This window comes from Gastrolobium bilobum, unplaced genomic scaffold, assembly GCF_033153095.1.
Source record: "Gastrolobium bilobum isolate Gb01-03AN ecotype WA unplaced genomic scaffold, APGP_CSIRO_Gbil_v1 utg19911, whole genome shotgun sequence".
In the NCBI taxonomy this organism is placed as follows: domain Eukaryota; kingdom Viridiplantae; phylum Streptophyta; class Magnoliopsida; order Fabales; family Fabaceae; genus Gastrolobium; species Gastrolobium bilobum.
This window is the reverse complement of record NW_026898798.1, coordinates 454,985-480,712: the sequence shown is the minus strand read 5'-3', so window position 1 is coordinate 480,712 and position 25,728 is coordinate 454,985. Positions and strand designations below refer to the sequence as shown.

At 35.7% G+C, this 25,728-nt stretch overlaps 2 protein-coding genes across 2 annotated transcripts; both read right to left on the bottom strand.

Moving 5' to 3' along the window:
• Positions 1 to 243: 243 nt before the first annotated feature.
• Positions 244 to 4,314, bottom strand: LOC133284193 (kinetochore protein NDC80 homolog). The gene is made up of 5 exons (XM_061481183.1): positions 3,242 to 4,314; positions 2,841 to 3,087; positions 1,965 to 2,111; positions 1,010 to 1,214; positions 244 to 418 (listed from the first exon to the last, which is right to left on the bottom strand). Exons 1-5 carry the CDS (start codon positions 4,312 to 4,314, stop codon positions 399 to 401), a joined length of 1,692 nt encoding a protein of 563 aa, XP_061337167.1. The 3' UTR covers positions 244 to 398.
• A 4,894-nt stretch (positions 4,315 to 9,208) lies between these two features.
• On the bottom strand, positions 9,209 to 25,230 carry LOC133284192 (separase). Its single transcript, XM_061481182.1, has 27 exons — positions 24,608 to 25,230; positions 24,090 to 24,267; positions 23,917 to 24,012; positions 23,379 to 23,513; positions 22,818 to 23,284; positions 22,365 to 22,473; positions 22,088 to 22,213; positions 21,109 to 21,378; positions 20,893 to 21,009; positions 20,545 to 20,766; positions 20,305 to 20,429; positions 19,657 to 19,828; positions 19,203 to 19,568; positions 19,031 to 19,120; positions 17,902 to 18,165; positions 17,680 to 17,803; positions 16,793 to 17,578; positions 14,136 to 14,373; positions 13,378 to 13,480; positions 12,566 to 12,757; positions 12,069 to 12,130; positions 11,747 to 11,976; positions 11,412 to 11,646; positions 10,737 to 11,142; positions 10,031 to 10,270; positions 9,824 to 9,911; positions 9,209 to 9,726 (listed from the first exon to the last, which is right to left on the bottom strand). Exons 1-27 carry the CDS (start codon positions 25,228 to 25,230, stop codon positions 9,209 to 9,211), a joined length of 6,582 nt encoding a protein of 2,193 aa, XP_061337166.1.
• Between the last annotated feature and the right edge of the window lie 498 nt (positions 25,231 to 25,728).

The window sequence follows — 25,728 nt, the reverse complement described above, 5'->3', positions numbered from 1 at the left end:
AATATGTTATGGATCTCTTGCATGAATCGAAACTATTATGCTCGGTCTAAAACAAATCTTTGACATACTAAAATGCTATCTACGTAACACCTAACTGTCGTAGCCAAATGTCGACTCATGACAAGTGCACATATTAAGGTATTCAAGACATGCTTTAACCTGCAAGCCTATATGGAACAATAATTATATTAAGCAAAATAAAATTCCAAACAATTCCCCCCATATTTCGGCAGAATTACGCCTATATTTCTAACATCCCTAAATATCACAAACATTTATCATATAATATATACAGAAACACAAAATATATGTTTCAAACATTAGAAGATAATACAACACAAAATTAAGGAGGACTTCCAAACAAAGCTACGGGATGAACTGCAAGTTCTAGCAATCTTCTACTTAGCTGCCCAGTGATCTAGATAGAAAAATAAAAGAGCATAATAACTACAATGAATAAGAGGGGAACAATAGTATGAGCCATTTACTCTTTTAACAACAGAGCTATGAACATGCAAAGACCATGAAAGTAAATAATATAACAAAATCAATAAAATAGGTGAGCAGTCAAGAAATCAAGAAAAATAAAAATGGTTTGTCTATTTCTTACCTATCAGACTTCTGCCTGTCGTGGCCTAAATATAACACTGTATATTGCAGAATTTCATTTTACTTTGGCTGAAATCAAGGTATATTAATACAACAATTATTGTTGTCTTCTAAATTCATGCTTTAAGAAAAAATAGAAAAATCCTTACTACCCATTACTTTTACTCACAAATCCCTCGTATTTTTTATAATGGCAGAATTAGAGTATCAAGAAAACCAGATCGGTTGAGCAGTAATCAAGTGGTGAAAATTATATAAATGTAAAGAGAGGTGAGGTGATGTGTTTGTGTGTGGCGATCAGTGAAGTATGAAAAAGAAAAAGACGCTATAGAGATTGTACATACACAATGCTGCACTTAATTTGTTTTCTTGAATTGACGGGTTGCATTGAATATATTACCAAATTGAGATGGGAGAGAACCCCGGTATGCCTCGGAGACAGCAGTTGCAGTTTCCGATAGATCCCTCTTCATCTCTGAAATTTTGGACGCTACATGTACTTTGTACTTCGAGATTGAATCCACCGCCTTCAGGAGTTTGTGAGCATGCATTTGAATTTCTTCTTCACTTTGTTTAATCGTTTCCTGCAACTTCAATTCCGAGGCCTTGACAAAAACAAAGAGGTTCATTGGATACAAAATGATCCAGTAAATCAGGTTAGTTTTAACCAAAAGGTATCATCCCAGTTACTAAAAAAAAAAGGAAAAACTCTCATGACTTCATTCAAAACATATTTACTTTGTAATTATGCTGATTAAGCAGAGAAAAGGGTGGTATATGTTTCACGTTGAATTATTCCCTGTTACTAAGCTTGGCGATAGTTAGTTTGGCTTATGAAATTGATATAATTAACCTTTTGTGTGCTTTATTCCCAGTTTCCGTGTTTGATTACCAGATATGCCAAAGTTTATGCTGAAAAGGAATGGATTCAACACGGTGTGCAAGCTAAGAACATATCGGCCATTTTCCTCACAAGCACTTGCACAAAGACATGAACACGAATTAGGTAAAGGACAACACATAAGCAAAAAAAATAAAGGACTATAGCAACTACTTTTGTGCTTAAAATGCTCGCAAACAATTGCTCATCCGTGCACTGCATGCAATATGAACCCCAAAATATAAAAAATGATTGAAATATGAGAAACTAGCATGTTAGATAAGATTTAACTCAAAAAACTTAACGTGCAGAAAATAGGCTGATCAATGTGGAGTTTGCAGTGAATTTTATTCGCCTCTCCAAATTGATTCAAACACAACAGAGAGGACAGCAACAGACACACGTTCCACATCTTCAAGAATTCTTAGCATATCAAATTGATTATTGAAGAAATGAATAACAACCAAGGAATTACCTTTAGAACCTCAGCTGCCTCTCTTTCCCTAATGTCCAGGTCATGATCTGCCTGCCGGACATCCTCCAACATTTTCTCAGCTTCAGCAAAACATCTGCTTGTGTAGTCATCTGTTTCCTTCTTTATCATGTTCCTTTGAGCTTCAATCTGGTGGATAAATCAACAAGCAGCAGAAAAGAAAGTCAAACAACAGTCTTCAAAAGGCAATGATTTCTGTTTCCAATACCCATCTAACTCCAACAAAGAGTGTCACATAAATGCCAGAAAAAGGCATGAAAGTAGAAATGTGTTTTTTTTCTTTTTTTGTCACATACTATAATATTTTCCACTAGTGTAAAGATGGCAACTAAAAGATGTTTGTCATTTAAACCAAATTTTTGGACTCTACCATCGTCCTGTTAAATAGCAGCAGACATGGAGTCATACTCAGGTCAGAGTGCAAGTTTGATGAGTGATTTCAAAAAAAAAAAAAATAAGAATTAAGTCTGACAAGTAATTACTACCTAAAAAAAGTAAAACATATTGGCGTGTACACAAGTTACAACTTCGGGAACACAGCCATCAATGACACAATATTGCCCCTGTAGCAGCTTCCACAATCCAATTCTTGCAAGCCAGCACCACCTCTGGCCCACTCATAGGCCTATGTGCAAATATTTTTAACTTTCTAGTAGAAGAACAGTTCTCTCTCCCTCTTTCTGTACATCAAATTCATTATTATCATGGCCTGACCATTCATCTATCCAAACTAAAATTTTCATCACTATTCCACTTACAACAAAAAGTTGAAGTCAAGACTTGCACACTGTATAGTAGGCATCGCTACAGACTAAGCATTAACATCAGCGTATAAAGCACTAAACACGATGCACTTACTTCATCAATGCGTGATTGCACTGCTGCAAGCTGATTTCTTTTCCCCTCAAGCCTAACAGCATTTTCACTGGACTTTTGCTGATGGGAAATCAACTCTTCCAATTTTTCCATAGAACTCTTCTTGATGTCATCAGCAAAAGAGTTAAGTGCAGGCTTCAGTGTCAATTTGTGATCAATACCCATTATCTCAGCAGGCGTAGTTCCCTTGGAATTCAACTGATACTCAATACCATTACCAATCTTCAACCTAGAAGCACAGGAAAGGAAGGGTGAGTTGGTGAGATATACAGTACAATTAAATACTATATTAGTAGAATTGATTCAAGAGACACCAACATCTTAACATTAACAAGATTGTATAGTTGTTGCATATGATATGACAATGAGAAGAAGAAAAGAACCTTTTAAGGGCCTGGTTGCAATCCATTGCGAGTGCCTGAAGGTCCTTGAACTTGTGATCAAGATTAGTGTCAAGTTCCCAGCACTTGTCCTCCCAAGCATTCCTAGCAAGCTCAGCTTCCCCAATATCTCTCTCCACAGCCTGCAACTCCCTCTTCATCCTCTCCACATCCCTCGCATTGAAAGTCTGAAGCTCCACCCTCCTCTTCAGCTCCTCATTCTCCTCGCAAATCCTCGCATTCTCCTCCATCTTAACCTCCAACTGCTTCTCCTTCTCCACCAAAACCTTCTCGCCTTGCTGAATCCTTGACCCTAACTCCTCAATAATCATATGGAACTTGTTCACATCATCTTCTAGCAAACCATTTTCCTTCTCGAGAACCTCCTTCTGAGAAGGAGCAGACCTGAGCCTCTCGAGTTCCGCCTCCAAATTCGAAGTGGTTTCCTTAGCAGCCTTGAGCTTCACCTCAGCAAGAGCCTTCTCCTGTTGGATCTTCTCCCTGATCTTGCGGTCGAGTTCCTCGATGGCGTCATCGTCGCCTCTGATATAATGCATGTAGCTACTGAGTGTGTACTGATGGAGGACGTTGGAGTGAACGAGAGTGTTGGTGGAAGAAGAGAGGTGGTGATGGAACTTTGCAATCTGGACCATCCAGTGGATAAGGGCAAGGAATGTGGGCCATTGATGAGGGGCTGCGGGGGTTTTAAGGATCGATTTGTTGATTTTGAAAGGGTAACCTAATCGCTTTAGGAGGAGAGGGAGATCGTCTTCGAGCTTGGACGAGGGCATTGGCATTTCGATGAGTGAGAGAAGGAATTTCAGGGTTTCGTGGATGTCCTTCGCGGAAGGGAAAGTGGATTTGAAGGAGATTGGGAAGTTGTGAGAGGAAAGGAACGAGTTGATGCTTGAAACCGCCGATTGCTGGAACGAACGATCTTTGTAGAGGTCTAAGGTGGGGCGGCCGCCGATTCCGACGGAGGAAGGGCGGCTGCTGGCGTCGGAGTCGCGGGGGCGGTGCTGGAAGTCCATAGGAGTCGGCGACTCTTTCGGTTGCCGACGGCCGGTGGGTCTCATCTCCGCTCAGTATTTGGTTTGCTTTTGAGTTTTCACTATTTTCAGTTTCCCGCTCGCGCTGGTTCGGTTTATCAGAATCCTCATTGTCATTTCTCACTTTGCCACTGTTGCGGTCCGTTATGTAAAAATTATAAGGATTAATTCTTTCTACAATTTTATGTTATTTTTTAATGAAATTATATATCTTTGATATTTTTTTATATATTTTTTTATAAAATTAGGAAGAAGAAAAAATAGACGAGAGAGAATCTAATAACACACTAATTGGTTGTATGGTAATTGAGGGAAGAATGAGTCAAATATGATCAATTTGTATTGTAATTGAGAGTATAGGTCAAATAAAATCAACAAATTCAGAATATGGAATATTCAGATTCTTAAGTAAATATCCCTTACCATATTTAAAAACTGATATGTAAATATGTCCCTTTGATGATGGGTACATTACTAATTTAACTAATTTTTTTAAAATAATCAATGTGTATATTTGGAAAAGTCGGAATCGGAAACTTTCTAAATTGATTTTAACAGTATGACGTGGGCAAAACTCTAATGAGTTTTTTTTAAAAAATATTATTGGTTTAACGTGATTTTAATTCCATGCAATTAAATTCGTATGAGAGGCTTCGGTCTCGTCACCACCCCATGTGAGTTTAATAGAATAGTGTCATGGTATTTGTCTCAAATTTCATTACATCTTATATTTTTATAATCTCATTTTATGTAAATATTAATTAACTTAACAAATAGTTATGCTATTTATTACATAATATTATGTATGATGCTAATTGCTAATTAATATCTTTGTAAATTAAGGGTTAAACTTAAAAGTATGAGAAATGGTGAAATTCGGAACGAACGGTCAAATTGTGTCACATGGCATAGTCGCATGGAATAAACAGATTGATATCCGTAAAGAGAGATATAAGTTTGATGCTTTGTGCCATGTGGTGAACTTGTATCCCCATGTAACATCGATCTCGCGTGCCCCTCTGAATTTGATGATAACATAGACAATCTTAAGCGTTTTTAATGTTGAATTCCAAACGAATACCAGTTGGTCCTCCATAAGAATTTCTATGAAGAATAAGCACTACCATGCATGAGCACAAAAAATGTTGTCTGTGATTTAATTTAAAAAAAAAATTATTGACAGATTGTAGGGAGCAATTAATAATTCCAGCTGAGCTTTTCAAGTGATCACATATTACCTTCTTGGACTATATGCATATCCCAATGTGGGCGAGCATTACATTAACAACTGACTTCTATTATAGCTGTTTCTGAAGAATGAAATTAAGTTGCACAAGAAAAAATCAACTAAATGGACGGGTAAATTAATATTGTAGGGGTTAGAAAATAGTGTTGTAGGGTTCTTCTTTAGTGAGTTGACCAAGTGAATTAGGATTCTAGCTTTTATTTCTTCCAATTAGGAATAGAGCTGTCAAAACGAGCCACCTCATCCCATTAGGCCCTAGCCCACGCAGGCCAGAGCTAAAAAGCCCACAAGGCCAAATAGCCTGCATATTAAGCAGTCTGCACAGGCCAAAAAATCACATAACCCAACGGGTTAGGGCCAACCCGCGGGCCAAAAATAATATAATTTTTTTATTTTATAATTTTTTTTAGTTTTCTCAGAAACTAAAAATAAAAAAGTTTCTATAAAAAATATTAGAAAAAGTTATATCATAAATAAGTTTTTTTAAAAATTAAAAAAATGATTACAATAGAATCCACCATTATTTGTATAGAGCTTATTAAACTTGTTTTTATGTCTTTCTCTTTTCTCTTTGATAACATGAAATCAAACATGAACCAAATACAAATCCAAATTCACCCCTCCATACTTAGAATTAGAACCATTAACCACTGTCATTAAATTAGTCAAAATAAAAAAACTTAAACAGTGCAGAAACATTCAGTCTCTTCCTAGCACTGTCCAAATAATTTTAACAAAATACTGAGTCATCAATTCAATTTTCTTCTGTATATTATTGTAAAGATCCATCACTAACAAACAATTCACCGAGTAATATTTAATGCATTTTCCCTGCCTCTATGAAGGACACCAAAAATTCTCATCTACGAGGAAAATCTATAATGGTATAAAAAATAAACAATCATAAAAAAGGTAACATAGTAACTGCAAATTATGTCCTTCAAGAGTCAAGACAAGCTCAGCAGTTTTGTCAAGCCCCATCCAAGAAAATTGTTTCAAAGAATCAGCTTGTGTCTTTTTCCTATAGAATTTTATCCAGTTTCCTTTGGATTGTGGCACTTCGCAAAACCAAATGTTATGTGCAAGAGCGAAGGTGTGCCTCTGGATTGTTGATTTTCAAAGAATGATAATGAACATGAGATATTTTAAAATACAGTAGAATTAGAGAAAAGTAGCATCAATTTATCCAAGGTTTCAGGGTAAAACTTCCTGGCAAATAAATAACAAGGTCGTTTTGAACCATTCCACATGCAAGGTGTAATCAACACTGTTCTCTGCGAATTGAAAAGTGAAAACCCAATAATAATTCATTCCTTCAATAGAAACAGAAATAATGTCACAATATGGAGGACCCTTTGAAGTTTGAACCATTTATACCTGTGCATCACTTGTAATACGTGAACTTTCATCAATGGACTGCAGTTAATAAAATTGGCATAAAGTGAATCTACTGGTACTTTCCAAAAATAACTTGAATGAAGTTTTTATAGCACCAACAAACTTGGAATATTTCATGGTTTATTTTATAGGACCAACATGCATGACATAACATCAATAATGGTCAGCATCAGCAACAATGAACAATAATAGTCCAATGTAAATCAAAACAAAATAAATGGCAGAAGATTCCGAATTCATTTTGTCTAAAACAAATTGGCAATTTTTTTGCATGAAAACCAAGTACCTTGCAATTGATATATCAACTGCTATTCTAACTCTATCTAAGAATGGTGAACTTCAAAGGATCCATGAAAATTGGCTTTCAAAAAAGGCTTGTGATTTACATAGCACTGAGAATGAGCAGCTTCAATTAAATAGCTTTCGGGGCCTGTTTCTAATATGAGGGATAGCATGTTTCCTGGCCCTACTTATCTACTTTATTTCAATGGTACACCAATTTTGTCAAAACCAATAGTAAGAATCACTTCATAAGAAAGATAAAAAAAAAATATTTCAAAGGCTAAACACCAATTTCTATCCAAAGTTTGGATCAGACAGCTCTATGTTTGTTGACCACAAATCTCTTGGCCAGCATCAACTCCTTCCTTCATAGTTCACACTTAATTCCCACTTGCCCTCACGCCGCAATTAAAAGGTCTATATGGCACTAGGAGTAGTGCTGCCTTAACCGTAAGATCAAGTGGGGAAGTGAGCTTTTATGAGCTTTATCTCGAAAACAGCATGTGGAAGGAGCATGTTATCAATTTCCATATCCGAAAGTTGAAGAAAACATATAGGACTATACAGAGCTATCTCGGATGAAGTAGCCGAGGCAAAAGCAATAACAAATTGCTAGTTTTCCTATGCTTAGTTAATGTATTCCATGATTTATATGTGAGGAGGGATCAATATCAATTGATCCTTCTCTTCATATTTATATACTTGATAAGATATGCTATCTATGAGCACGACTCGATGAGTGCTCGTGTATGAAGATTTAATAAGGAAACAAACTTAATGATTAATAACATATAAAATTGTACCAGCCAAAATATCAGTGTACACAATCAATTATTCTTTCTATTAGTCTTTTGTTATTATTATTTTAACAGGGGATACTTTTAGCTGAAAACAGATCAATTGATCAGCCCGAAAATAAAAGACCAGACATTTAAGACGTATAATGCTAACAAGAAAACAAATATGACAAAGTAATTCTAAGTGTGAATATTTAACTGTAAAGCCTCATGTCGATTAGAAATGAAACAAGCGAGTATTATTTAACTGTAATAGACCACAACCAATGTGTAGCGATTGAACAAACTAAACGGATGTGCACGACTTCAAACTTTTCATATTATATCTTCACAATTTTGTAGGCTTAAGTTCCTATTCTTTTCGTTCTCCAGGATATTGTAACAAGGGTTCTAGCTAATGCATAATATTAGCTTCGTAAAAATGCCGTGATCCAACATTTTTTTTACACTATCCTGGCTGCTAAAGAAATCTTCTATAGCCCCAAACCTTTAAGAGCAGTAGGCTACGACGAGCCAAACCAGTAAATATTTAACTTTAAGAAATTAAGATACCTACTCTACCCTCTAATCACAATCCATGGTATTTCAGAACATGTATTCCTTAACTGGGAATGGGGTATAGCACCAAAGTAATATCCAATTAAATGTCTTGAAACACATAGAAGATGGTGAAGATGCAAAACTTCCGAAGAAGGTAGATGCATTGGAGAAGGATTTACAAGAAAAGGAACATACTAAATGGTAAGTATTGCATTTTTATGTTAATACATTATGTTCATGTAATGAAAATACTCATCACCCAGTACCATCGTTAAAATTTTTAGAACCAAGGCAACAAGAGCATATCAGTTTGAACAAAAAAAATACCAAATAGTTGATGAGAATACAAAAATCTCATTGGTCCTTCAAAACAACAAATACCTGTGCAAGATTCGATGATAGTGGCAGAAAACACACCCTTGCAAAGCTGGTATATCAACCTCTGCAAACAAATCCACAAAATCGGGAGGGCTGAAAATGAGGGCCCAAGGGGTGGCCCACGGGGTTAGGGCCTTTTTGACAGCTCTAGTTAGGAGCAACTCCCTAGTCAAAGATGAACACTATAATTCTTGGGATCGAGCCACTCAGCGTAGAACTTCTTGACTGCAATTTAACACCAACAGTGGTTGTGGAGACGACTTTTGTATGGTTTGCAAGTCTAAATATTCTTTCTCCTCAAAATTCCAGTAGGAACACCATAACATACTGGAGATGCCCCTGTCAAGAAAGGAAGGGTGCAGACTTCACGCGCCTGACCCATGAAAGCTCCAATTTTGCGTCTATGACCACAGTTGTTCTTAGGTAAATCACTTTCAGCCAACTCTCGTGATTTCTTCCTTGGAACTTTACTCTTTGCTCTACCCTTGCAGCCCTTCAAGTTCATGGCCTCAAATTCTTCTGATAATAAGTTGCATTGGAAGCATTCTCTTGTAAGATCTGATCTTTCTTTCAACCACGCATCAAGCATTGCCTTACCAAATCGATCTATGTCCTTGTCTGTCACTTCCCACAGATTGGCAATGATGGCTGGAGAACCAGCCAGCAGATATGACAGGGGAATACCTTGAGGCGCATAGTTCCCATGTAAGGTCAACGAACCACTACTGCATCCCATCAGAAGCGTAGCAGCACATTTCTCTAGTTTCTGAATCTCATGCCTTGGAATGTACTGTGCTCCTGTGAAGACACATTCAGACACCCTTATAAAAATAGGAGTGACAGGGAATGAAAATTATATTATATGTTTTATTTAAGATATTTCCTCAAGTTTTACCACTTCCATGCCCAAAATATATAAAAAGGTCATGACTCTCCAACGCTGAAGCCAATTCTTTGACGGTGGGTTTAGAACCTGCCTTTCCCTGTAAAGTAAGATATAATTATTCAGTAGGCGTATAGATAAAGCAATTAGCAGGAATACAAAAAATCTGCAACATTTCTTCCCCTGTTTATCCTTATCAAATTCAAACAACTTAAATACCTCCAGGCTTTGAACTCTAAAATAATTCTCAAACTCATTTTGAGTGCCACCGAGATCACCATCAGGATTTAATAAATAAAAAGCATCCAGTGGATCTATCGAAGGAAAGGGTGCTAAAGTCCTTCCCACTAGCTCTTGATGGTTGCCGACTTTATCAAGAACAGCAGAGATGCTACTAACTGAAGGCATGCGATAAACCTCCTGGTTCCTTAATATGGGCAAATTTTCCCAAGGAAGCATCTGTCATAGTATAGAGCTTGTTATTGAAGTCGGTATTACAACGGTTCAAAACACTTAAAACAAAAACACATAAATAAGCACGTTCTGAAAACATTGGCTAAAAGACATTTCCTTGCAGTCATCTTTTCCTTAAAAGTGAGAACCACAAATTTAGCTTAGCAGATGTGTTAAAGGATTACCAATCAAGGAATTATGGAAAATATACAGTCTTATTATATCTTTTGAAATTTGAAAATACTGCTGCTTTGAATGTCGGTTATAGATCACATATATCAAATCATAGAATCTGAAAGAAATAAAAACCAGAACTGATTTTTACATAGAAGGATGCAATGAATTTTAAAAAGTAGAAGCATTTTATTAATTTCCTTTACCATATTACTAAATGATGCATTCCAAGACATCCAAACAGTAGAACATTATGGTTAAAACCAATTCATAACTACATCAGAACCACTTCACTTACCTGCACCTCATTATCCAACACAAGAATTATTGCCTCTCTATTTATGGAGTCATCCACTTCCAGGGCATTTAATGCTTCATTTAATAGTTGAAAAGCAACATCAGATGACTTTCCAAATCCATTGGCCGCATTTAACAATATCCCATTCCTTGCTTCATTACAATAGCCTACTTTAGCAATGTAGCAGTCTTTCTTTAAACATAGCTGTGAAACCAATGTTTTTCCTTCACAAACATATTTGGAGCCTCCAAGAATAATTTTAAGAAGTCCCTCATTAACATCCAATTTGCATTTAGATCTTAGATCATTCACAAGACTATTCTGCACTGACTCAAAATTCTTGCAATTCAACAATTCTCCAAGAAGCAAGCATTTCCATGAACCAAACCATAAATCTTCAAGGTTCCTGGTAAGGTACGACAATTGTACAGGAGACATAATTATTAGCTTCTTAAAATTTAAAACTACTTCTACCCATGTCAATGATATCATTGTGCAAGCTCTATTTTAAAATTTGAGTCCCGTAAAAAAAAAATAGATAAAGTGAGTGTGATGTTGAGTACAAGTTGTTCAACTATGAAGAAAGGATGCAAATTATGCATGGTAGTGACAGAATCCATTCTTAAATCAAACTTTATGCAAATCAACTCATAAACTCATATAGAGGTAATGCACCTCAGCAATATGTCAAGACGGTGATCAAGGTTCTTTCTCCGCTTCCACCATAACATCCTATTCTGTGGTGTATCTTCAAAAGGAGATATTGTTGACAAGTAATTTTCTTCCAAAATTGTTTTGAATGCAGGAGCCACGTCATCAACTACAGTAAAACCCCATGGACAATGCCAATCTTCACTAGGTTTCTTACACTCAGGAAATGTGACTGAACCAATACTCTGATTGCCCTCATCTGAAACTGATGATGAAAAGTTACAAATTACCTTGTTAAACTACATAAGGCTAATACTGATATGAGATGCTGTATGTATGTACCGACAAGAGTTATATACCTTGTAAAATGGAATCCAGTGGCAGTAACATTACAATAGGTTCAGTCTTAAAACTCAGTCGTGACACCAGTAGCCATGCTTGAACACATGTACGATAAGGCAACAATTCCTGTAGTAAACTAGTATAATCACATCCAAGCAAACTTATACTGATTATTGTTGTAGATGGAAGACCAGCCAAAAACTTTTTCACATATTCTGCAAGATCTACAGCGGTATCAGGCACGAGCCTGCAACGGGAAGCATCAGACACCGAGAACATTGCCCTGTGTTGTACGCCAATTGATTATTTGCTTTACTATGGAATAAGAACAACTGTTACCTGAGTAAGTCGAACGCGCCTTCTCTGACGGAAGAAGATCCAGGAACATATGAACCCTGAAACTGAACTTAGGTCTATTTAACAAGAGTTCAACCTTGGTTGACCAATAGCAATCCCTCTTTGGGTTCACTAAATGCTTAGCTTTCCAAAAAACTGAGTTCTTGTGCTATTTATATGGGCTGGACCATTAATTAACCATCTAATGAAATGTGAAAAACGTAGATGCAAGCCCTACAATGCATTACTCATGCCAGCAAATTATACTAAGGAACATCCTATAACATCGAAGTCAAAAGCTACTTAGACGAGGAAATAACAAAAAACCAAAAAGGTACTAATTTACTGAAAAGTATGCATAATAATGAGTGCACAAATTCACAAGAGAAATTTCCCAATTGCCAAATCAACAATCAGTATTTATTTTCCAAAGTCAACGTTTATAATAGAAGCCATAGATGAAATTCCACATATTGATAAACATGTGGATATGCCTAAACATCAACAAGTAGTTGTACCTTGCATCTTCCAGTTAGATGTGATAGAAACTGGTAAGTAAGATGAGTTCCAATAGAAGCTTGGTGGAAATACGAAGACCAATAATTTTCACCCAAAGCTTTGCTAAAAGATGACAGAGAAAACTGCTCACTAGAGGCAGAAACCACATACATCACAGCAAGTAATTTAGACACCTGTTGCAGTATTATTAGAAAAATAAGGTCATAACCAGCTCAATTGATAAAAGAAGACTAAGAAAGGAAGAGATAAAAGAGCTAATAGTCAGGATTAAGCCGCTCTAGATGTCTTTGCACTCCACAAAACACTGCAAGTGCATTACAGATAATAACCTCAGTATATCAAAATCTGTTATATCAAATTTCTGCTGTTCTTTAGTTTATTCATCAGGACGAACATTCCTAGAAGATTGAAGACATTCTGAATTCAGAATTATATGATTCTTAAATTTTGTCTTTCTCTAAATTATGTAAACTGGGTATTGTGTACAACCCATGCGGGTTTCAATAATCAACATGAAAAAGGATTAGATAGTAGAATCTTGCATATATGGAACACGGATTTCAGCTACCAACAGTATAAAAGGCAGAGTATTCTAGAAGTCCAAGATATTCATATTCTTCAGATTCAATGTTGTTTAATGCTTTGAAAACAGTCAGGACAAATAATCTGCACTACTATATATCTACTGTCAAGAAAAGGCTTTCATAATTATGAAATTATACCCAATAAAAATATTAAACTACTTAATCAAAAATTGTCACAGAATAATAACAGGAAGATAGAGAAGTTTGACCTTTTGAAAAATTACAGGAACCTCACGAGAGAGTACAAAGGCTACCATCAGCCAAGAAGCCAGGCCCTCGAACTTGATGGAAGACAGATTACAGAAAATGTTACTGTAAGGCAAAACAAAAAGTTCGAAAATCTATGTTAGCCCCAAGGGAGACATTGTTGCAAGCGTACAAGCAAACAACAACAATCTAATAAAGAGTTCCATAAGAGCAGAAAGGATCTGGCTGATCAGAAAATTAAGTAAATTCTCTAAAATCAACATCTTTTATACAATATTCAGGTTCTTGCATTTTATCAAAATCAGGTCCATGGATTTTCTATCAACATTCAACAACTCTGCACTTTATAAAGTGCACACAATAAAATGTCAGAGGCAATCAACAGTGAATATGCATGAAAAGTGATAAAAATGAAGAACATTTCATAAATATCTCAGACCATATCATGGGAAGGAAGCTCTTGTTAGGCGGTCATGGGTAGCCCAAATAAGTGAAAAAACCCATAAGCTCATTGTTTTAGGGAATTGGGTCTTGATGTAGTGTCAAGCTCACTTTTGCTTGGCCCCTACTTTTGGGCCCTCATAAAGCACATCATAAAGTACTGTCATATACATTTCTAATCACAACTAAATTATTGCTTATCTGAGAGGTAAGTTAATACACGCACATTTTGGTGCCAATGTCTACCTATAAATTTGTTTTCTCGTTAAAAAGGGAAAGTAGGTCACAATGTATCAAACATACTAGTTAGTCCACGTACCTCATAAACTTGGAATGAAAGCTCTTCAAAGAAAACCAACATATGTCATAAACTATTTCTGCACGTTCGATAGCAAATACATCTCCCGGGATCTCCTTTGCAACCAAATGCTGAAAATAATCTTGAGGAATAGAAGTAAATGTGTGGCAGAATGGGTTTCTGCTGACCAGAACTGATATGCTTCTTAGAAGAATTTTACGTGTTTCTTCAATTTGACCAGGATATGCAAAGCATTTCACTGTGAATAAATAGTCATATTAGAAAAAGAAAGAAGCAAATAACTATATGCCATAAATAAATACATTACCCAAACCTCACACATATATATATATAGAGAGAGAGAGAGATTATAGAGAGGGAGAGAAATTTACTATATGTAATATAAAGCAAGTTACAAGCAAACTTGTGTGCGCTTTATCATTATTGTATGCCCAATTTTTGTGGCAAGCTAATTACTAAAGCAATCTGATATCTAGTATAGTTATGTTTTGTGCTTGGAAATTGTTCCTGTCTGTTGTCATTCAGCTCACAATGATTTCTAATCAATCTTACCTTCTTTTCAAAGAATCCTAACCCTGATAAGCACAATGACAGACTTGGTGATTAACCCAACACCCTGCTTTTCACAGTAACAATATATCTGATGAACAATGATGATAATGACCCCATGTTTTGCTTGAAACAAACAAGAAACCGTTATCAAGCTCTCAATAACTACTCTCTAACAAGCAACGCTAGATTCCACTCATATTGCAGACTTGTAGACAGAAGAACTTTCTATTATGAAACTTTTACTGCTAAATGCGCTCATACAATTAAAGAGCAAATATAAACTCCCCGGCTGACCAATGCATACAGACTAAATAAGAAAAGCTCATGGTATTATACACATTGATTTTTTTTTAACAATAAAATATGTCGCATGTATACAGAAGAAATTTATGCCTCTGGATATAAAACTCCAACAACATCACGAGCCTTTTAAAAACTTCCTTGCAGCTTTAGATTCTAACTACATGAGATGAAGATGTTACATGCTGTTTTTTTGGTATCCAGCACAATTGCTACAGCCATAAGCACCGCTATTGTCATGAAAAGTAATACTCCTCCCAACAAAATACAGATTAAAAAGTTGACTGCTAAGAGTCTAAGACCACTTAAGAATTCAATCTAGTAATAAAATTCCAAAGAGTGTTGGAACGAAGAAATAATACCAACAAGCTCGAATACACTATAAAAGCACATGTCCAGGCTTTGAAGGATGCAACGGCAATAAATAGTCAATAATTTAAGCAATTCTTTTGGGTGAACATTCCAAAACACATTTGGGGAACATTCCCAAACATAAATAAAATAGTCAATAATTCAATAATTTTTGAAGACCTTATCCAGATATTACTTTTGGGTGAACATTCCCAAACATAAAACCAATTCTTTCAAACTCAATTCTTCCAAAATACATTTTACTCATTTTAGTGGGTAGATTAGATTATACTTTAGCTTGTCTGATCGCTACTGTACTTCTGGTTGTATAAGAGTATATCTCTTTCTGTCACTATCTAGTCTGTTAGTTGTTAGTGGATCAGTTAGTTGTTGACTCAGATTTGAGTCAGGCCAATGTATCAGTTTACTTATCTCAGAAACAGAATAACAGAAATGACATTCTCTCACTTTTTCTCCTATTCTCTCTCTCTCTCTCCTCAACCTCTGATATGGTATCAGAGCTCTCTTCTTGAGGGCCTAATCCATTTCTTTTCCACTCATGTCTTCCGCTACAACTTCTTCGCAAGAAACTCGCATCAGCAACTAACAACTCAAAAGTAACTCTACACCAATCACTCAAACTTGCACACTCTCATTCCATGCATGAATCATATTATCCCTCTTGCCATAGCAGCTATTTAATGATTTTAGGGAGGACAAATAATAAAACCACTCCATGATTTATCAATGTAACATGGTTATAAGGTTATAAGCAGCAGTAGCCATTACCACAGTGCCTATAACAACCATAATTGTCCTCATCTTCAATAAATTATTATTATGTTAACAGCCAGTAATGGCCTTTCTGCACCAGCCACATCATCCTAATTTGATTTCGCTAACAATTTTGAATTCAATAATTATCACAACCATTAAAATTGTCTAGAGCTTCTAATCAGTTTCAGTTTCACTATTTGAAAATGTATAATTCTTATTTATCAACATCAACATGTAATCCAATATTAGTTCATGTGTCTTTAATCTTACATTAGTTAAAAGCTAGGACTGTTTGTCAAGCACAAAGGAAGATAAATTAATGTAACAGCCTTTGGTCTTAGATGCTTGACTGTGAGCAACATTGTCCATCAACTATATTGAAAAAAGTTCACAGATGCAATAGCAAATAAAACAAGCAATTAATATCATATTCATTTCCAAGGAATGCAATTATATATCTCTTAAATGGGTAACTTTAACATAGGAATGAGTACATCGTCAAAATTTGTTAAAACCAATCTCAAGACATTTACCTTACTCAAAAAACAATGCCATGTAAATGCAAAATATCTTGAAGAAAAAAATTGGCAATCACCAGCTGTAGAAGTCCATTAAACAATGCTTGCATTTACACAAGAGTAGAGTGAAAAACAAAAAATATGAAATGGCACTCATACCTACTCTAGTGAGTAGCTTCATTGAAAGTTTCCTCCGGACGAATTCCCATTTCAGATTAATAAAATCATTTAGTAACCCAGATTTCAAAACTTCGGATGGAAGACAGTGCCAACACCCCATTTTGGAGAAAGCACAAGTTATTGTGCTCCTTGAAGCATTGGTGCAACCTATCATGTTCAAATCTGACTCCTGACTGTGCATATCAGATGGATCAGAAACAGGATTCCCCTCCAGACTTTCACTGATTTCTGACTCGCACGAAATGCTTATATGTTGGTTCTGTAAAGATCGGTATCTAGAACGAGTTAACCTTGTTTTATTCTCAGCTACTAAATTTGGTTCCTTTGGTAAACCCTTTGCTGCTTTTTTATTCTTTCTATTTTGCTTTGCTCCAATCTTGGTTTCTGGCCCATCTATCATGGATTTCATTACATTTTCACCCGCTTCATTTATTATAAAGCAAGAACAAGTCTTACCAGCAGCATCAGTTGCAGATTCATCACCACTATCTCCAGGACAGCTGAGAGGATTTTTCCAATCAGAAAGATTTAATTTATTCAGAGCTGATGTATACCAATTCTTTGAAGTCTTTTCAGAAATTACCCCTTCACAAGTATCATATTTACTTTGACATAAATCTCCAAGATACTCATGCAGATTAACTTCGAGTATCAATTTACACTTTGAGCAACAAAATGTAGTGCTACTGTCTTTTAAAATACGCTCAGCACTTTGAAGTTCCTTTTCTGCTAAATCCCAAGCTCTTTTCTTAACATAAAGTTTTCCTAGTAAATCACACCACAAAAATGGCAAATCAATTTCATATCAATCAGAAATGAGAATTATCAATCCAAGGGGGAGAAAAGTTTACAAGTAACATTCATACCTAGGAGGGAAGAGAAAGCAACTATAAACAAAGGCAATTGTAGTGAACAGGATATGGCTTTCCCCTGCCGGAGATAGGCTTCAGCCTCATCTCCATCTCCAATCATTTCATGGATGACTCCTACCTGCATGCGTATATGAAATTGAAATCCGGTGTATAACATGCCTACCCCAAATACATTTAATTCTGTAAAAGAGAAGTATAACGAGATACAAGTCAAACCTGAAGAGTGCTCTCAAGATAACATTGCATAATTTTCCACGGACTAAGGTAACTGTCTTTTAAGTCCCTTGATATAGAATCAAATAGAAAAACTTCCCTAGCAACTGATGTGTTCACTCCAATTTTGTTAATACCATCCATAAGATTCTTTGAGAAGTCAGCCATTACACTGTGCTCTTCATTCTGCTGCTGAACATTATGTATAAATTTTCCTTGGAAGAGTCGGGCATGTAATCTAAGAGCTTTTTTTGCAAATGAAAGAGCCTAATAAGTAAAAAAGAAAAAGCTATTATAAATTGCGAAATGAAGTAAGGCCAAAGAAATATAGACCAAAAAAATAATACCAAAATATGTCTTTGATTAGCCAAATAGCTTTAGCCCTTGGCAGGGCTAGTGGCATGTCTTGACCTTAGAATGGGATCTCTCAACTCAATATTTTTCTTTACCAAAAATATGAAAAATAAAACAAGAACCCGGTAGCTTATAATGCAAGTAAATTTTTAGTCAAAGGACTCACTTACCTTTTTATTTTCAATTACTAGCTTAACATTCATTTAGTTGACAATTAATCCTATTACAAACAAAACAAACCAACAAATAAGGAATGAAATAAGCTTGACTTGTAGTGACAATAAAATTCCTTTCATGATGGAAAAGTCAATTTGAATGGAAACTGGAATGAAGCTATGACATATGCTCGCAGCCAATAGATAAATAATTTTGAAGTTTAAAAATTTTAAAACGTTGTTTTTAAAGAATTAAGGTCTTTTTGGTTAAATGGGTAGAAATCATGGAGGAAATTGAAAAAATAATTGTACATAATCAAGTCGAGATACATTATATTTTTACATTATTATTTTTCATGTAGACTTTATTGTTCCCAATTACATTTTCAACATTCACCTACTCAATCAAGTAGACCCTTACAAAAAAAGCACTCATAAGTTATCACAAAAGGAAAAAGCTTAAACCTTTTCTGATTAAACATTAATTATGCAATCTCTCACACAAACAGTAACCCTTAAGACAAATAGGAAACATGTTCAAATAGCACTAATCTTGAGTTTAAAAGTTAAGAGAGCTGAATATCAGTAATATAAGAATTTAAATTTAAACCAGTCCTATTTACCTCCAGTAACTGTCCATTTGCAACGAGTCTTGGGCACAAGTCATAGTAAAGACACCCAGCAAGAAAAACAGAATGACTCGGGACGGAGACCTAGGAGAAGATTAACACATAACATAGTGATGATTTTGGATAAAAAGAGAGTATGATGATTTCTGTCTCAAAAAGACCTTACATTTGAAATCAGTTCAAGTGCAGCATTTTGAACTTCATCAACTGTGATGTGTGTTTGAAAAGAGCTCCCACGACCGCAAGAATCCCTATGAGAGCTAGCAAACAAAAAAGAGAAATTCTGCTGAAACCCTATTAATGATGTTTGGTTTCCTTGAAGATAACATATCCAGAAATCAATATTCAAAAGTTCACTGAACTCGTCCGATGAATTCAGGATGAATGCCTCATTTACAGGCGAATCACAAAGGGCATGATTTAGCCTTCTATTTTGCCACAGTAAGGTCAACCACTTCTCAATTGAGACATTCTTCAATTTAAAAATTCTAATCACCAGCCGATATGCATCATTGGAGAGTACCATGAAACCCTGAAGATACACCATTGAAACTAAACAACTATTACTATAAATCTTAAGAATCTACAGAAACTAAAGTGATTAAAGGAGAAAAACAGACCTTCAATTGTAATAAATCAAATATGTTATAGAGTAGAATCATCATACTGTCAGACAATGCAGAACACTCTCCCTCTTCAAAGGGATCAAGATTAGAAATGCTCAACCATAGATCCAAAGCAGCCTTGACATCTTCAAAGATTTGCTGCTTAATGTACAAAAACCAAGATAAGCTTTTTTTTCCGATAGAAGAATAAATTTATTATGAAAAAAGAGAAGATGCTTACAAAGAGTTAGTAGGATAAGAGATCCTCCTTAAAATTGGGAAAAAATATAGAGAAAAGAGAAAAAAGAATGCATCAAAGCAAAGCTGGCCAATTAGTCAAACTATCTTTAGGGAAACCAAGCTAAGATTTAACAAGGAAACTGTTGATTTCCCCTTACAACTGAGCCACTGCACTGTTTTTTTCAAACTAACAAATCCCAATCTCGCTCTACCCTCTCTTACTATTTAAACTACTTCTCTTGCTCTAACAACTTTAACCGCCCAAACGTAGTTATTCTAACTAATTACTCCTCTCTGGCTCTATCAGATGATGACATTGTCAATGACAATCCCCCCCCCCCACACACGCAAAAAAAGAAAAAATATAAAGATAGAGAAACAACTGAAATCAGAATAGTTTACGAAATAGTGGAAATTATCAACATATGTTTCAGTACCTTCGAATTAGGTTCAGCTTCCTGGGTACATAGTGCACGCAGGCAATATGCCACACACAACTGATGATCAATGGGGTTCTTATTGGTACACATCTCACCAGAAATCTGCTTCTGTTAAAGAGGAATTACCTCATATTAATGGCACATACATCGTCGATATAAAATGTTTTACATACAATAGAGGTTGGATATTTGAGGGAGACACAAGAAGAACCAAACAGTTTACCATAATAGTTATTGCTTCTGACAGACACTGAATGCAGTCCCCCAGACCACCCATGCCACAAATCCTTAATGCCTTTCCCTTTCTCACAAGAGTTTGTGCCTTTTGAAAACAACTATATGGAGTGATATATATATCTTGCAGGAGGATACCTGTGATTTTCATTTGCATTTTCTGACATAATTCTGGGTATTTAAGACTCATTTCCTCATATGCTGTAAGTTCCTAAGCAGGCATCAAGAAAAAAGAAAAGATACACATTGACAAACAGGTCCAATATACATTAAATACATAGCAGTGTAAATGTGATGAAATTTCTATGCAAAGGAAATATCCACTACGAGGCACAACCTGCTCCAAGATCGTGCCGATGTTCCTCTTTGACAATTCTGTAGAAGATGGCAGCAGAGAGCACAGGGTAAGAGAATCAACTCTCCCATCCACATGTATAGCACGTTTACATTCTATCTGAAAACCATACCATATTACAAATTAACATCAGTGGGAAGAAGTAAACTTAAACAGAAATCTGCAAAATACTAAAACGAAAATGTTTTGAAATGTTACCTTTACCCACTGCTTCACTACAGGTATAGGAGGTGGAAGCTTCTCAAACAGATCGTTAGCAGTGGACCAGTTTTTAAGGACCTCGATCATTTTCTTTCTTATTTTATGAAGACTATTGATGTGATATTCATATAGAATATCTAAAAGTAGAGCATTTCTTGTGCAAGCCTCCATTACAAACTCTTTCAAAGCACCTTCCACCTGATTGCCACAATGGCATTGAATACGGAGCCATGACGCTTTACAACACATGTTTAGAACCTTTGAAGCCTGTTATGATGTCAGACAAAAACAAAAGTAAAGTACTTAAGCAAAAAATATGACTTCTTTAAGTTCTTATTATTTACTTTCAGATACAACTCTTTCACATTCTCAATGTTCATCAATGATATAAATATTTTCATTTCTTTACTTTTGCAGAGTCAAGAATATAGCAGTCTTACATGATTGGAGTTCCTTATGCTCTTAGTTTACGCATGTTTACTTGTAAGATAAAAAACTTTCAACCATGTAGTTATTTGATACAGTCCAAAGTTTGGTTGGTTAAGTGATCTAGAATTAGATTCTTACCACCCATTTTTTTATAAATGAAGTAACCCTAGTAGCCTTTCACTGGAGGCATGGTAGAGTTAAAATAATCCCATTTGTGGGCCCTTGCTAAATACCTGAAGGCTGAAGCTTTCAGGCTAAACATGTTCTTTAACAATATGTATCAAATAAGATTTATTGAAAGGATCTATCTAGATTCCACAGCATATTTCAGCTTTGGCATGAAATCCAATTTTCTTACTGACAGCTAATGGCTTCCATCAAGTGATACAGCTTCAAGTACTAAAACCAGAAGAATAATATTGGTTTTCCATGACCATGAGCTCATGAACTGCTGGTGGAAATATCTCAAGAAGAAAGTATATGATGTTTTTCCATGAGATATTATCATTACATTACAGATTTCAATTAAAAATTGGGAATGGAATACCTTCTTCAGTTGCTTGTTTCTGTACAAAAATACAGTAATATTGTAGAGACAATCAATAATGTATTTTAATCCATCTGTTTTTATCCATTCGCTAGCAATGATCTGCTTAATTAATTGTGTGCTCTCCTGAAATAAGGACAAAAACTTAGTTTTTCAAAACAAAAGATCTAATAACATTCCACTAAAAATTCAGAAATTCAAGAACGTACTTTTTTAGGGAAAAACATAATAGTAGAAATGATAACACTTAAGAGCATTCAATGATAACAAAGAGAACCTTGAGTTTAAGATTGGTTCTGATGGAAAGGGTGAAGGCTGCTAAAGTTACTTCGAGCACTGTACTACTCTTTTCAGAAAATCCATCTCTATTCTTATCAGATATAAAACTGCAGCCAGGACAAAGTGAAATTTAGAGATTTATCATCCCAAGTAGCACAAGATGAAATAGACAGAACAGAAGGTCTAACCTTTCAAACCGGTGAGATATCTTATATAAACAATATGGCAAAATATAAACTCTTAGAAACTACTCTTCTATATTAATGCGACAAGTGAAAATTCTAGTTTAAAAGAGAACAGATCCACATACAAGACAAGTGACACAAGAGGAACAAAAACCCTTTCTTCCATAAATTTGAATAGCTGACACTGAGCAAAATAAAAAGATATATACACCACGAATGCAGAACTTTACTCAACCTAAATAAATTTGGATATTCACAGGATGTACCTTGGACTAGATAGCATAAGATGACAAAGGATATGGAATGCATCTTGGACAGTGGACAGTATACTCCCAGCAGAAGCATTGTCCTCTTCAGTGACTAACCGTTTCCTTTCTGAATTAACTGATTTAGCAAGCAGTTGGCATAGAAATTTCAATGCCTCTAAGTAAAATGATAGGTAAGTCATAGAAGCTTCACAATCAGAACTTGACTTTCTGCATGAGTGACCATAAAAACGTTGGTTTTCAACATTGGATGACATACAATTACTTTTGCTGCAAATATGTACAGAAGTGAGCAAAGATGGTGAACTCTGTAGTATTTTCTCATTTTCAAGTAAAATTCCAAGCAAACATTCAAATTTTGCACTGCCAGAGGATGCATGATCTTCAGCTCTGGACCTCAAATTACAACTAAGAAGAAGCAACCCAGCTGCATAAATCCTCAGTATTGAATTAATGGGTGTCATAACCTGCCAAACTACTTCAATCAGAGTGGAATACAAAATGTTGACAATAGCTGCATAGAGGAAAAGTGCACACGAGAAAACCTTGGCAGAAAAATACCTGTTTAAAATGCTCTGCTTTTTCGTTCAGATATGCTGCAAATGTACTACAAAAACCTGAATTTGCAGTCTGACAATTATTGACACAATAATATACAAGTTCAAGATACTCTGTTACAGTATTTCCCTCTTCAACCTGAAAGGATAAATATATTTGTTGAATATAAGAATCAAGCACTCCAGCAAGAAAAATAACGACTTCAATATTAGATGGAAAACAAACTAAACTAGAAACTAAAAAACATGGTCTTACCCAAAAACTCATCAAATGAACAAAAAAAGCCTGTAGGTCTTCTAAATCTGTCTAATCTAGAAATGATAGAATCTGGGCAGCTTAAATGGTGATATGAACATAGGCCAAACTGGCCAGGCTAAGCAGCTTTGTAAGGTTACTTGTAGTTATGTTCTTACAACTTAATGAAATTCCGTCAAAGGAGGAATATGGGGTATAGCAACAAAAGTAAAAAATGGCATCATGTCAGATTCAAATTATGATCCAGAATCAGTGAATTCAAGCCATAGAATTTTGCAAAAATTACCTTGCACTCCCGAGCAATGCAATCCAGTGTATCCATGATATACAGGTATTTATTTCCCTGAAGCGTAAACATTAAGGAGCACATCCTGCGGGCAATCTTCATTTAAAATTTTATCAGGATGGCAAGTGAAAGATTTATTGATGCATATATTCAAGAGTTGAGAGCTGGTTTACCTTGAAGACCTGATCTTTAATTGGAGATTTCATACACTCTGACAATGTCATACAGCAGAACGTGATTACCAAATCTCCATCAAAAAATGTTGTTGTCCCCAATAAATTTGTAGCACATTTACCCAAATGAATCACTAACTTCCCATGAAACTTCTCATACGACTTGGCATCTAATCCCCTGAAACAATAAGTTGTATAAACAGGCGGTTTGATAGCTTACATCAATCCAGGGCATACCAAAAAAAAAAAAAAAAAGAGGAAAAAAAAGGCAATTGTGGACCAAAACAAACCTAATAACCAAATGAAGGTTCTCTTAAAAATCGTTCAAAATACAAATTAAGACAAGTGACAGATGAAACCAATGCTTAAAACAAGCAGTAGCTTCTTCAAGCAAGAGATTATACTCCCTTTGGTAATTGGGATCGTCTTTGGGCACTCTATGAAACTACTATTATTAACACTAGAACCAAGAAACAAAATATAAAAAACAGTGCCAGCAACAACTAACTTTGACCTACCTGAGCCATGGCCTTACTTCGTCAACCAAATGAAGCACCCTCCTAAAATGCCCATCCTCTTTACCAAGGCCCGTGGCTGCACACTTCACTAGGTTCACAACAATCTCTACTACCAACGAGCACAAATTTTTATCATCTACACTGCCCTTGTCTGTTTCGGGAAGAATCTTACCCTTCCCCTTCCTCTTCACCGTTCCAAGCTTCTGTAAAATACCAAATCCTTCGGCTTCGGCATCCTCGACCCGTCCACAAGACTCAAAGCAATGCATCAACTGAACTCTCTGAAATTCCACCATGAAGGGCTTGCAGTCCAACTGAGAAACCACGGTGTCCAAGCAATCCAAACAGAGCCTATAAATCTTGAACAACTCATCCACTAGAACGGCGTTGTTGGATTTGGAAACTTCCAGGACACGTTTTGGTAGAATGGAGAAGGAGGTGCTGAGAAATGGGAGAAAACGCTTAGCGAGTGATCGAATTAGGGTTTGGTCATTGTTGGTTTTCTTTGTTGGGTTCAGATCTGCGAAGGGACGGAGGTAATCGTAGACTAAGGCGTAAATGCCAGTGGAATCGGAGGATTGGAGCTTCGAGATGAGAGATGATGATTCGGTGGGGGAAGCCATAGCAACTAGCAAGAGAAACAGTGAGAGTGAGAAACCCTTCAATGCCTCAATGGATTAAGAAAAACAAAGCACTGTAAATGCGAATGCGATTCAAGTTCAACACTTCAACATCAACAACCAAAGTGGGAGCTTGATTTCGAAGGCGCCAAAACCCTTGGATTTTAATTTCAAACTTGCGGGAATGGAACAGGGGCTCGTGGTAATATTTACAATCAAATGGTTTATAAACTGACGAGACCAAATTTTGACAGTTAATTTTTATCAATCAAAATGGTTATAATTTATTTAAAATTAATAATTAATTTATAAATATCATTAATAAATTATAATTGTTAAATTGGTGGAAATTGTAATGCTTGGATGCTTTAAGAATTAATGACTGTACCCACAAACTGACTCGAGACTTTTTAGTATGCTTTGTCCTTAAAAACACATTTTCTCAGAAAACTTTCCAGGAGGTATCTCATAATTGCTCCAAGTTAAACACGTTTAACTAGT

What these genes read in the sequence shown, in the direction of transcription:
- LOC133284193 (XM_061481183.1), bottom strand. Translation starts at nt 4,314, where the DNA reads ATGAGACCCACCGGCCGTCGGCAACCGAAAGAGTCGCCGACTCCTATG. An exon ending in TGCAACCAGGCCCTTAAAAG is followed by an intron (nt 3,088 to 3,241) that starts GTTCTTTTCTTC and finishes CTGTGCTTCTAG; the next exon opens with GTTGAAGATTGGTAATGGTA. An exon ending in TGCAATCACGCATTGATGAA is followed by an intron (nt 2,112 to 2,840) that starts GTAAGTGCATCG and finishes TTTATCCACCAG; the next exon opens with ATTGAAGCTCAAAGGAACAT.
- LOC133284192 (XM_061481182.1), bottom strand. Translation starts at nt 25,230, where the DNA reads ATGGCTTCCCCCACCGAATCATCATCTCTCATCTCGAAGCTCCAATCC. An exon ending in TGCTTTCTCTTCCCTCCTAG is followed by an intron (nt 17,579 to 17,679) that starts GTATGAATGTTA and finishes GTGATTTACTAG; the next exon opens with GAAAACTTTATGTTAAGAAA. An exon ending in TTCCTGTAATTTTTCAAAAG is followed by an intron (nt 12,758 to 13,377) that starts GTCAAACTTCTC and finishes ATACTGCAACAG; the next exon opens with GTGTCTAAATTACTTGCTGT.